The sequence below is a fragment of the Echiichthys vipera genome (assembly GCF_963691815.1).
Source record: "Echiichthys vipera genome assembly, chromosome: 4".
In the NCBI taxonomy this organism is placed as follows: domain Eukaryota; kingdom Metazoa; phylum Chordata; class Actinopteri; order Perciformes; family Trachinidae; genus Echiichthys; species Echiichthys vipera.
The window spans coordinates 6,575,296-6,589,426 of record NC_139829.1 but is presented as its reverse complement, the minus strand read 5'-3'; the positions used below and the strand labels follow the sequence as shown (position 1 = coordinate 6,589,426).

General features: G+C 40.1%; 1 protein-coding gene across 1 annotated transcript in view; it reads right to left on the bottom strand.

The window, feature by feature from the left end:
- Positions 1-6: 6 nt before the first annotated feature.
- Positions 7-14,131, bottom strand: part of bmp2k (BMP2 inducible kinase) — a 62,422-nt gene continuing 48,297 nt past the window's right edge. The window contains exons 15-16 of the mRNA XM_083913246.1: positions 13,531-13,644; positions 7-3,217 (exon numbers count right to left, since the gene is read on the bottom strand). Coding sequence (XP_083769372.1) covers positions 1,803-3,217; positions 13,531-13,644 — 1,529 coding nt within the window. The 3' untranslated portion in view covers positions 7-1,802. The remainder of the gene's footprint in view (positions 3,218-13,530; positions 13,645-14,131) is intronic.

Below are 14,131 nucleotides of genomic sequence, written 5' to 3'. Positions count from 1 at the left end.
CTACACTGAGAGAACTCCTTTTTATTGCATTAAACAGCAGTAAAGCATGATGAACACAATATCAGAGTTACCCTTGTGAAAAACAAAAGATGGAAAGTAGTATCAAATGGTTCCACCGGTGAAAACACAGCAGCCTGCAGGTTTAATTTAAACGTGCCAGTGGTTGTGAAGGGAAATGCAGTGCACGCACGGCGGCTTCATGGAAGAATTCAGCGCCAAAATGTGCTTCATGATGACACGTTACAGATTTCTCAGCCCGTTTTGAATTTGTTGTTTCCCTTTATGAATGTGCCAGTTCACATTCTGCGTTAAAGAATAACTCATGATAGTCCTTATTGCTGTCGTCAACAAATAACAGGAAAAGACCAAAACCAATATCGACCTGATCCTACTTACAAGTATTGCCCGTGTAGCCGAGACTTAATCTAAATGTGGATTAATCCACCGCTGAAAATAGTCCCCGACAAATGCACATTCCCCGCTGTTAAAGTAACATTAATTAAGTTTATTAATTAAACTTCATATTTCTGAGGTGTTTTTAAAGGAATGGTTTTAAATTTGGGTCTGAAGTCTGAACAAGCAGCAGCTTAGTTTAGCATAAAGATAGGAAGCGAGGGGAAACAGCGAGCTTGGCTCCGTTTAAAGCCTCTTTCTGACATTTTATAGAGCAAACTACAAATTGATTAATGGTCAAAATGACCACTCAGAGATTAATCGACAATGAAAATAAAAAATCAAACTATCCCTCAGCAATAAAGTGAATCAGTATATCTCACAAAACGTCAAACTATTCCTTTAAAGGTTTACATACAGAGCGTCAGACAGCACTCAATGCATTGTTGGTTTTGGTCTTTTTCTTTGGATTTGTTTAGAAAAACAAAAGATATAGAATTCTGCAGATTTTTTCTTTAACTGATCACAAAATTCCCATTTATTCCTCAGCATTAATTATTCTGAAAATGTTACAACATCTGATGTTAGGAGCACTGTTAGGAGCTGAGAAAATAGCGGTACAGCGATCTAATTTGGCTTTGTGTTTTATTTCTTCCTTAAATCTAACAGAATGTGTTGAGTTATAACTTAATAAAAATAGAAAATGAACAGTACTTACCTAGAAGTTTACTCTTAGGAATTGAAGAAAACAGTTAAGAGCCTAAATTTAAACATGACCCAATTAACAACTTCTTAAGGAAGTGAAATAAAGTTGGACTCTTTCAAATATTCAAAGTGTAACGCAACACAAATCACAGCCACATTCAGCTGCGTAAGGACTACTGTGAAATTATGCATAGAGAAACATCTAATAAGGATAAAATAAAGTGGTTAAGGTCAACTCTGAAACAATTCCACCGACGCAAAAGGCCGACGTCGGTGTCGTGGTTTCGGAGGTACTGTGCAGCGAGGCGGAGCCCAGCTCAGATAAGGCTTTGTGGTGCTAAAAAACATATTGGTAGATCAGAAGGCAAGCTGTAAAGAGCTTTTTGCAGCGAGTCAAGCGGTCAAACGTTAAGCTTCTAATCACAGTACAGATTTCTCGAGTGGGTTTTACGTTCCGCGTTAAAGATGCAGCATAAAAGGCTTCCCAACAAACAGGTACAGCTGAAAGATATGTGGAGATATCACTCACACTCCACAGGATTTAGGTTTCTGCTATTCAAACAGAGGTAAAAAAGAAGCGTTGGGACATTGTTAACTTGTCATTTCATGATTGGTTGAAGATGATCCAAAGCCAAAATTTAAAAAAAAAAGAAAAAGCTCAGGGGTTATTTAACAGCAAATGGTGGCAGTTAATGCAATTAAAGTCACTGCTTCGTGGGAAAAGGTGCAGCTCCGAACGGGTCGAGGTCCGTCGGCTGTGAGGGCGTTGGCGGCTGCTCTTGCGGTCCGGTGTGGGTGACCATTTCTGTGAAGGGCACCGCCCCGAAATCATCCATGCTGCTGTCTGCAAGAGCACCGTGCAGGGAGCCCGCCCAGGTCTTGCCATTGGCTGTGCCCATGTCGCTCTTGCTGTCAGAGAGTCCTTGATACTGGCCGTGCCGGCTGCCGTCCTGAGGGTGGAAAGGTTTGGCTCCGAACGGGTCTAAAAGGGCCTCGTCCACCGCCAGAGATGCTCCTTTGTCTTTCCCTTCAGCCATGGTTATGTCCACACTGATGTTCTCTTTAGAGTCAGAGGTGCTGAGGAACTCATTGCTGCTCTGCGAGTCTCTGCGGCCGACCTTCTTGTGTCTGCGGACTCGCTCAGGTGTGCGGTAGGTCGGCTTGTTGGTCTTGCGGCCTCCGGTCGGCGTACCGTGGTGGCGTTTGCCGTTGCTGCCGCCTGCAGTGACCTCCTGCTTTGTTCTTCTCTGGCGTGACGACAGCTTCTGGAGGCTGCGCTGCTTCAGCCTCTGCTGCTGAGGGCTGGACCACTCTGCAACAGACGGCTGGTAGATATCTTCGACGCTTCTCGAGGTGGTGGGAGGTGGTGCGGTGGGGCCCGGCTCGAAGGGAGAGAACCCGAAAATGTCAATGGCCTCTGGGGAAACGGGAGGCGTTTGGCCCATGTTGCCCGACTTGGAGAGGTTCCGGTTGAATGGAGCTTTGGTAAAAACATCAAACTCGTCCTTAGCTAACTGCTCATGGCTGACTTGCCTGAAAGGCGCTTTGGCAAAGATGTCTGAGTTTTCTGAAGGCTTGACAGGCGAGGTTCCTCCGAGGAAGGGAACAGATCCAAAAACATCCACAGATTCGAAAGCTGGAGCAGCTCTCGCTCCGCTGGGCGACTCCGGGGGGGTGATCAGAGTCATGGCAGAATCCTCCTGAGGGCTCCTCCTGGTGGCGGCCGAAGCTGCTTTACCGGCCGCGGCTTTCTTCGAGCGGCTCTTGACCCTCGTGGGGTCGTAATCTGAGTCGGAGCTGTGCTTGTCTTCATCCTCCTCACCCTCTTCTTCGGAGTCCATCAGCAGAGGCCTCTGTCCTATATTCTCTGGCTCTGTGTCTTCACCGTGCTCACTGTTCAGGCCTTCTTCCTCCTCCGGCTCTTCATCCTCGCTGCTTTTTGGCGAAGGAGGATCGGACTCAAAGTCGCTGTCAGACTCTTCACCAGGCCTACAGTTGCTCTTTTTGCCTGGTTTCTGCTCCTTGGCAGAAGCCGGCTGCAGGTCCTCAACGGGGGTTGAGATGAGGGCAGGAATGCAGACTTCTTCATTTGTCTCCTCGGTCTTTTCCTCATTGGTACCTGCAGAAACGGGACCCAAATGCAAGAGTTAGGATTCATATTTTGTGGTTTTCCCACATAGAAAGTAAAATCAGAGAAGGGGCTGGAGGCACATCTACTCTTTCTCACTCACTGATAAATTCTGGAACTGACCTTTCCTAGGTGGAGACTTGTAAGGGGAGTCACTATAGTCAGTGTCAAACATTTTTAAGGACAGAAACAGAAGAAAAATACTTTCTTGAGGGAAGGGGACAATAATATTCTCCTGAATGTACATGCGCAGATATTTCTAAGCTTGATGTTTTAAATAACAAAATGAGTGGCATAAGGAGAATCTTGACGCCAGAAGTAAGAGTTTTCATTTCCTAAGAACGCCTCATGGCCCCTTTGACCGCTGTAATATGTGGCATTACTGAAATCAGGATTACTTGGTTTACATTTGGAAGTCCACAAATACAAATCCCAACAGTTGGTCCGCTATTGAAGCAGAAGGAGCAGCGGAGGAGAAATCGCAAAACTCAATATGGTCTCAAAGCTGCTCTGACTTCTCTACTCTGACCCTGCGGTAAGAGCTTTAGAGGCAGAAGAAATGAGACGCCCAGCTTTTCAAGATTCACAGAATTGCTTTCAAATATAAATCTCCTGCTGAAAAGATTCAAGCCGTCAGTCACTTCCTTCATAGATAGAAATAAAATAAACCTTTGTCCAACAATTACGTCTCCTTTTCTTCTACATTTCTATATATTCTCACACATATTTGGCGTTTGCTGGAAAAACTTGTGCCTTGTGTAAATTTATTTCCAAGAGATTTGCGTAATGACAACTTAGAAATTAGCCTAATTAGCGAGTGGATATTCTCCAATTATATTGAAAGTAAATCGTGTCATCCACAATGAGCCAATTTATTGTTCCCTCTAAGTGGGGGCTCTATATTAGAAAGCAGAGAAAAGGACACCCTGCTGTGAACACAATCTCCACGTCTTCAGGCGTCCAAACTGGCAGGGCGGGGGGACAATTTAGCCAAAAGCTTTGTTGTTCAGAAATAAAACAAAAGATAAAATAAAGTAATAAAACATATTAATGTAGGGAACATGGGTCGCTCTGCATCTGTTGGCTCTGCCCGACTGCTCCCAGATTATAATCACCTTCACCTCTCAGTGCGAGACAATCCCACAACAGAAACATCTTTAATCAGGAGAGAACACTGACACAGATTTGTTTGGGGGGGGGGGGCTAAAGGATTACACACTTACACTCTGAGCTCTTAAAGATACAAATAAGTGGTGAAAACACGCGTGATTGCTCTCTTGTCTAAAAATCTGTCGGAGATGTCGGACAGCAGGAGCTTAGAGGAGTCTCTTCCCTCACACAACTACTACCATGAGATTGATTTGACGAAGCTGCACCCTTAAAGAAAAGAAGTTTATTCCAGAACAGAAAACAGAAGAGGGAGGAGACAGATTGCGTAGGGATGAAAAAAAAGCTTTTCAAAGTGGTTAAAAGACAGTAGGTAAATTAAGCCTGTGAATGTTCTCATGTGTCCAGGTCAACGTTATCCCCAAAGCAATTTCAGTCAAAAGCAACTGGACTTGGTTATTTGTCTACATTTCACCTCTCATCCAAGAGGCTTCATCAGTTCATGTACGCATCTGGCCAGGTTGGGACTGGTCCAACTAACTGGTGTGGAGATCCTTTTTCCTTGAGATGGACGTGGACAGCCACGGCATAAACTGCATGGCCCAAAACAGGAGAGCGAACTCCTCAGGCCTGGACTCGGCTGTCGGCCTTGTGAGAGGTTAAATACCTGGATCTCAAACCAGTTAGTTGGACCAGTCCCAGCCTGGTCCTGGACCAGTCCCAGCCTGGTCAGATGTTTACATGAACTGATGAAGCCTCTTGGATGAGAGGTGAAACGTCTTCCTAGACAAATAACCAAGTCCAGTTGCTTTTGACTGAAATTGCTTCAGGGATAGTAGGTAAGTTATGTCAGTGGATGAAGAGGAGGCTTGTTAATATTCAGGTTAGCTAAAGCTGCTACTAAGAAAGACAGGATGGAGACAAAAAAATACTAACAACACTTGTTAGGGGTTATTTTGTTGTTCAGTCAGTTATCATTCCTTGAACTAGATGGTGAATCATAAAACAGATCAATTACAGAACTTGGGAGTGTTACATCCATTTGAAGACATTAAACAAAGTGTAACACTACAGTGCTGTCCAATAGGATATCCTTTAAAATGAAAAGGCCCTGTTTTTTATGTGGTTTGACTGCTGTATCTTTGAAACCTCCTCATCACAACGGTCATGTCCCTCAGGTGTGAGGATGGAGAGAAAGAATCAGGACAGACGGGTCGAGACAACAGGCTGATGCCACTTGATACCAAGAGATTAATTTCTAAATATTATTTATATTGAAAAATGCATTAGCAAGATGTGTGATTTATTCAAAGTTTTTAAAGACTGTGATGCTTGTGTGACAATATGACTCAGTGGAGAAGAACACAGGCAATGGGGGCAGGAGACACATGAGGTCCGAGAGTCTGCACAACCCTCAGACAGTAGGTAGCTGCTCCCCTGATGCATACTTAATAAAAGTGTATTTCCTCGGCTACTTGTACTTAATCTTTTCATACACATGTTCTCAGGAAAAGTGCTAATAAGTGAACTTATAGTATACTCTGAAGTAAACTTTCATAAACTAGAAAAAGGGAGCTAGAAGTATATTAGTGGTAAATTAAAGTGTACAAAAGGTTACTGCCCTTACACTTTTAGTATAATCAAAAGTATAGTTTTATAAAGGGCCGATTCAGTCCCAAGCAGTATTAACATAGTGTACTTTCATTTCTAGTACAGTGACACAAGTATTCAAGTGTATACTTAATACTACATAATTACTACAGTAAGTGCACTTTAGAAAATGATTTTGTGGTTTTCTTCCCTATAAGGGCAGAAAGATGTATTTACATTTAAACATTTAGTTTACAGAGTGAATCTGAGGGAGGGTAACTGGGCAGGAAAAGCTTCCAGAGGAACAAAATGATCAGTTGAAAAAAGTTGGTCGATCAGCGGAAAAGTCATCCGATTTTGAATATTTTGTCATTAATAATGAAGCAGGAAACGCAGCATCAATCGGCTTCTCAAAGGTTAAATCTGCTTTTTGTGTCCAGTCATCACAGAAATGCATCATTTAATACCTGAAGGTCTGATGGTCACATTTCAAAAACATTTGTGGGAACTTGTTTCTTTTTTTTTGGGTGACATTTTCAGGGTCTGTTCACCTTTCAGGCATTTTCATGGTCCTTTTTCAAGCCTTACAGTTGTGGTTAATTACATTTTCTTTTTCTTCATTAAAATCCTGTTTAAAGAGACGGTATGCTGTTATAAACTAAAATGGTTTCGTAATAACAGAAGGATAAGAAATGAAATTATACTTAAATTCTATAGCTATTTGTTTTGGAAGAAATATGGATATAATTTCAAACACTTTTCCTTCTTGAAAGCACAACATAAAAGTTCAAGCATTTCCAGGGATTTCAAGCCCCCGTACGAACCCTGCGTTTTATAGATTTAACGATAAATCAGACACGTAAATGTCCTGCTTTCTTAGATCATTTTTAACCAAATCTAAGACAGATCTTTAGACAAAATCATATTACATTTTGCCAAAAGGTCAGCGCAAATATAAAGTAGTGAGTAAAAAGGTTTACGCAACATTAAAAGTGCGGATTTTCGCGCTTTCACACTAACTTTGACCAAAAAAAGATGGTTAAATTAAATCAGATGAAATGTTTTTGGCTTAATAATGATTTTTAAAACCTTATATGTATCAAATTAAATTTAAGACACTGTATGTATGGTGTTTTTGATAGGGTCTGATAAAATATACATTAAGACCAGAATGTACTGTGGCATTGCACACAATAATATTAAACAGTCACAGATATGATTATGTTGATGACGGGTTATGTTGAAAATCAATCATTTTTCAAGGAGTATTTTTGGAAACATAATAATGGCATTTTCCAAACTTTTAAGACTTTTTACAAAATTAAAAACAGCAGGCGGTCCAACAGAAGGAAGTGAAACCTGTGACAGGACCTTTTTAAAAGATATTTGGAGGAAAAAAAAGACAAATTACAGGGTTCCTACAGCTTTTTCAAGGTCAAATTCAAGCACTTTAAGCACTTTCAAAGTCGATTTTTTAAGATTTTCCAGCACCTTACAGCCGTGGTTAAATGACATAATTCTATAAATGATTATTTTGCATTTTCCATTTCAGGCTCTAACTTCTTGTATTTCTACTCTATAGCTGTTTGTTGTGAAAGAAATGCAGATACAACTTCAAGCCCTTTATCCAGAATTCAATCACTTTTTTTAAACCTTGAAAACACAACATTAAAATTCAAGCATTTTCAAGGAGTTCAAGCACCCGTACGAACCTGACTATAAAGGCTGGAAACAGTTCTTATTCATCACTCTGATCTTGTTTATCACCGTGACGATGGCCGGTGCGTCTCGGAGAGTACGCTGCTTACGTTTGAACGTTTCACACCCCTGCTTAGTCGACATTATTGTGCGTTAACGGTTGTTTTGACCGTCACCTTCGTCACTGTACGTTATATTTGATCCGACAACAGAGAACTCAAAACAAAGACAGCCATGTTAAAAGGAACATCTTGCATGTGGTGTAGTGGTGGAGAGACTAAAACTTTCCAATACTTTCAAAAGAGCTATAAAAAAGGAACCAACGTGTATATTGATTTGGGATGTTTTTTATTTATCAGTAACATTCTATAAAGAAATACATTCACACTCACAGTATGATACAGGACCTTTTTACATAGTCTGTTGCAAAATAACAAGATATGTATAAGACAACTTATTGATCTATAGGTTGCATTCTCTGCAGGAGAGGTACCCGGAGCTGCTGATATGAGGACAACTAAAACTGAAGAGCAACGCTTCTACTGAGGAGGAATTCAAATAGAAAGTGTCTGCTTCTAGGTCGGCTTCTAGCAAAGAGGGCTAAGAAAAGTGGGGAAACCAGACCCCGACACAGAGAGGATAAAAGCACAGGAAACTTGCAAATGTAAACAATATATATAACAACATATTCAACATCTAGGTTTGCTTGAACGTCCCGTAAAAACACTGGGATCATATTTCACCTTTACTCACACTTTAAAAAAATAAAAAAGGAAATTAAAGTGCAGTTAATGGCTCTGGTCGTCCCTTTCACTTTTCATTTTGGCTTTTGATGGTTTCGCCTGTCCACACTATATATGATTAATATATTCTGTATATATATACATACATACATACATACATATATATATGTATATATATATATATATACATACATACATACATATATATATGTATATATATATATATATATATATATATATATATATATATATATATAGCTCCATCCACCAATACACATGAACAAGATGTTTCTGAGTATGGCTGTCTTACTGAATGAAAAATGAAAAGAAATACAAATAAAAAAAATTTTAAAAACTGAAATGAAGCACAAAAAGGCCCAATAAAAGCAGGCAGTGATGTGAGTGGAAACATGAAGCAACTGTTCTCCAAACTTACCTTCAGCTAAAAACACACGAGTTACATTTTTACCAGTTAATATATTTGTACAAAAATGTGTGTGAGGACTAAGATGGGTCACTGTTCTCACTTGCTGCTCTAAGGCGGAATAACAGCAGCACAGTGAGCATTCACAAACATACAGCCCTTTAGGATTGCATGGATTTCAAAAATAAAAAGAATAAAAAATAATATTAATAAGCGAACTCATCGAGCATTCCTTTCAGCACAACCATTTACATTTACACCGCTGAGTGTGCCATCAGCCTGTTGTGTTCAACATAAAGAACAGCGTTGTGTCAGTTGGTGTTCATTAAAGTCCTGTTAAGCACATCTGCATTATGTGTTGCTAACATCCCGTCCTGGATTTGAACAGGCGTTATTGACGGCATACTTGCAGGTTCACCACATCTCAAACTGGAGTCTGATAAAATCTTGGTCTCAGTTCGTCTTTATAGATTATACAATATCAATTTTGAGGCCTGTCGAATCATGCCGTTACGAGGTAAAGAGGGAATAAATGTAAGAGACATTTAGAAAACGCAACAAAACAAAACAAACTTTGGCCACAGTCTTAGAAAACAGTTTTGCTGGCACTATTTTATTTTTTAATTAAAAAAAGGCCACTTAATTCTAATTATTGTTTTAATCATCAGTTAATCTGATTATTTGTACGGTTAATCAATGAATTGTTTTGGTCTATAAGATGTCAGAAAAAGAGTGAAAATGTTCCAAGTCCAAGGTGACTGTTGTTGTTTTGTCAGTCAAAACTACTGAGATATTCAGTTTAATATGATAGAAAACAGATGAACGCAGGACATTTCTAGATTCTAGAGGCTGAAATCAGCATTTTCTGCCATTTTTGCAGGAAAGAGGACTTTCAAGATGAATCCATTAGAGAAATAGTTACTGTTGCAGCTCTATTCATGTCATATTCTGATCGGTTGGTATTTAGATGAGGGTCTATAAGCAGCAGTCACAAACTGAGGATTTTGTCGTAAATATTTGACGCCAAAGCTCTACATCTGATGCTGTCCGATCGTCCAGAACCGACATTTTACATTGTCAATCAATCAAAGGTTTCTCCACGTTTTACTCATAACGGCCGACTGCCCTTCTGCACATTGGGACGGATCCCGTAGTATTTTAAAGACAGAACACAGTTAAAAAGGTGAAATCTAACTATAAAGCAAGGATTCTCTGTGACTCTGTCTACAATTCACATAGCCCATGGGGAGTGTTGCGTCGAATTTGGTGCAGTTTAACCAGATATTGCCGTGTGAGGAAACAACAAACCTTAGGTTTTTGCCTCTAACTTTTGCTGCTCCTCTTACAAATCTCGATCAATCATCACCAAAATTGGTCTTGATCAAGCCAAAACAAGTGACTGTTTCAGTTATTTGATGTCTCATTCAGTTTTGGTAAAGCTGGTCCTCAAAGTTTACTCAAATGCTGCGGGTAGGGCTTATATTACAGAAAAAGGTCTAGATCTCCTGAAGGCTTTGTGGTATTGCGACCACATTTGGTGGACGTGTGTAGGTAGGATGGACGTGACAAATCAAATACCATTTGGCCAAAAGGCGGCAGTAGAAGCATCATCTAACTATAAGCAGAGAGATGTTTGTCTGTATGTATGACTGTCCTTCGCATATGTCAAGAACCGTTTATCCGGTAAGCACCGCGAGCAGCACCAGCGGGAGTCCAAACAATCCGCCAGCTCTGAACGGGCACGCATCCTGAACTAGAGACTTTAGATTATAAAAAACTAACGCTCCTATTACAGCAGCTCTGCCTCTGAGAAATGATTTATTAACAGAAGTGAAATCCAAACGTCGACAGCTGATTAAACACAGAACGACAGAAACAGAAATTAAACCTGTCTGCTAGTTGACAGCGGTGTTTTTAAAAAAAACACACACAATCTAAAACAACCAACTGACACACTCTGATGGCACAAACACAGGAAGCTAAAAAAGTTTACGCCAGCCGGTCCCAGACGACGTGGGTCATTTGACCGTTCTGGGTTTTCAATTCAGTACAAAAGTCCCTTCGATCTGTTTGGTTTCAATCTTTCTTTCTTTTTTTTTTTGGTTTTCCAATTTCAAATAGAATTTTATATATTCTTTAAGTATCAAGTGAAGACGATAAAATATTTCCACACCTACATTCAAGTGCTTAGAGGGTTATATTGCATCGTTATCTCGTCTTATTCTACTCTAAACTGTAGCCAGTGGACTTGCATTAAGCCTGCATGTTTAAGGACACGAGATGATTTTACTGTAGAAAAAAAAAAAAAATCGACTTCCTCTCTCACCTCTAGAAAAAGTCTGCGTGTTTTAGCGTTGATACTGTTTATCATTAAATATATTCTGAGTTACAAACAGCGTTTCTGAACTGCCTATCAAAACCAATTCACATTGAAGGAGCAGGTACAGAGGCACAGAAGCTTATTGCTGCCACCGACGTAATACATGTAGAAATACTGCACTGATATTCACATTGTTATAGCGCGGCTATGGTCTGTGTTGGGGTTAAACCTCATGCAGTCTGACTGGTTAGTGAAGCCACATAAGGGCTAATGATCAGGTTACGTTAGAGTGGATGTTAACATCGGCCTCCACAGTAAAGTGCACAGTCCACACGGAAACATTTGAGGCTTCGTCCCAACAATAAAAAAAAAAAAACATTTTGTGAGGAATCTTTGCAGTTTCAGTGGTCGAAGAGGGTCGATGGTGTTTTAATGTAAACAAACGGCAAAAGGCCTCAACTTTGGAAGTTCAAGTGTCATCTTTGTAAACCCTAATGGAGTTTATTAGTACCAGGGCTGAGTGATGTTTCAGTTAAATTGGTATTCAGCAGACTTTATGGATGTGTACGACATTGTGAGAGTTTTTTGTTTGATTGTTTTAAATCTACCGAATAAAAAATGGAAGAGATGGGTTCCTGCGAGTCACGAGGATTAAGAGATATATCATCTAGTATGTTGGCGTCAATTTAGTTTGATGTAGCATCACTTTCTCAACGTAAATTCCCAAAATCCCAGGCCCCTTTGTACAACTTTGAGCTCAATCCGTAGAGCATCTGCAAAAGGTTCAATATACTTTAGTCAATGTGAAATGATTACTCTAGGACATAAAAAAAATAAAAAAATCTACATATTCTAATTAATCCTTTCCTTCTGAAACGCAGAGAGACAAACTGTTTAACATCCACCACGTCATGTGCCTCGGAGCTTATGAATTCCTTTTATCAATGTTGGCATGCTATTTTGACAAGTCAGCATTAGATCAGCATTCGTTTCACACATGAAAACGGTTTTACGGAGTAATGATTATATCAGGGTTCACACAGGGATGCTAATTGCACGTTGGTTCCAGTCTGAAAACCTGTGACAAACTGGAAATCGGCATATTTGCATGTTGCAAAACAATGACCTCAAAGTGTCAAAGCTCCTGGAAACTTGCAACAAGAAGGAATCACGGAGGAGAGGAAGAAACAGCAGCAACATTCTGAAACATCTTCCTATACAAAATCTTATTTAAATGCGACGAAAGCCATGTATTTGACGGTCTACGCACGAGAGCCACCGCTTCCCAACTGTGCAGCATGTCAGTTAGCGAGGGAAATAACATTAGCGTTACGTTTTACTTTGACTAAGAAACCCGAAATATAAAAGAAAGCTGCACAAATATTCTCATTACATCTACAACGTGTTCACACTGGGATAATAAAACAGTTGTGCGGAAGGTGAAAACCTGTTGCTTGATCTGTAATCGATAAAGAATCGGACCCATAAGAAGAATATAGAAAAAAAACGTCAGTATTAATAAAATCGTATTAATTCCCATCCTTATGCAAGCTGCAAATAAATAAAATAAAAGTGTTTAGCCTTGTCTGAACGCATAAGGAACTTCTTTAAAAAAAACTGGATTGTATCAGTCTTCTATTCTCAAATGTTACAAATCCCTAAAAATTCACAGCATGACAAATCGACAACAGCATGCGTATGATTCATGGAGTTAGTTCAAAGACCTATGTTTTTTTTTCATGTATATAATTGTGCACACATCACTCAGCCCTAATGAGTATCAGCCATGTGTCACTTCAGCCTCGTTCTGTTCATATTGCTTTTTAGTGCAGATTGAATTACAGACTTTATTTATGCAGCTGTGTTTCCTTGTTGGACACACTGTGAGTTGGAAGTTGTTTTATGCACTGAAAAGAGTGTATACTTTTATAGTGAGGCCGCTTTGTATTAGTACCTTGATCCAGGCAGGGAATGTAACCTCAAAACCCCGGCAGAGTTTGTGCCAGTGAGCTGTTATAGAAGAGACTTCAAACACTTCCTCCAGCTGACTTGCATAAAGGTTTGTGACAGCAGGGCAGTTAGAAATGATCCACGGGCTCAGTGTTAAAGGCCGGAGCTGACTGCAGTGAATTTAAAAAGTGCTTCATCTGCTGTTCCTGCTTTTCCTCCTAATTTAGTCACAGAAGAGCCTCGCCTCACCTTTTCCTTATATTTTATACTGAACAGAAGAAGTAATCTGCCGACCGACACTATGAAAAAAAAACTGAACTGATCATTGGTTTTGAATGCCCCCACTGTGGGTTCTGTGTGGCATAGGAGCTCCTGACTGGGGACAGAAGAGCTGGACAGAGAAGGGGGCAGAGAGGGGACAGGTGGCTCCACAGTGTTTGGTCCTCTCTGTAGAGACTCCTCTAAGACTTGCCTGCGCTGGCCACGAACGGGGCCGAGCCGAACAGGTCCTCTGGTGGCAGGGGCTTGGCGGTGGCAGGCTGGGATCGGTCTGTTTCCACACTGGCTGTCCTCTCCACTGGTTTGTCTGTACATGGAAGGTCACAGGGGGGGGATATTAAAATTAAGAAATACTCCTTCTAGTATTCATTCATTTTCCATTCTGACAAATAAAATATGTGTTTCACTGAACCAGAAACTATTTGCTGTACTAGTGCTGCAACTAAAGATTATTCTCATTATTGATTAATCTGCCAATTATTTTTTGGATTAATCGTTTAGTCTATAAAAAGTCAAAAAATAGTGAAAAATGTCCAAGTTCCTCAAGGTCCAAGGGGATGTCTTTAAATGTCTTGTTTTATGAAAAAACAAATCCATTTTAGTTTAATGTGATATAAAACAGATAGAAAAAAAGGGGAAATCTTGTTATTTGAGAGGCATTGTTGGATAAAAAAATACTTAAACAATCAATTAACAAAAGTAGTTTGTCTATCGATAGACTAATCAATTAGTCAACGATTGGATGCAGCTCTGGTACAAACACACACAGTTATGAAGAGATACTGTATATTAAA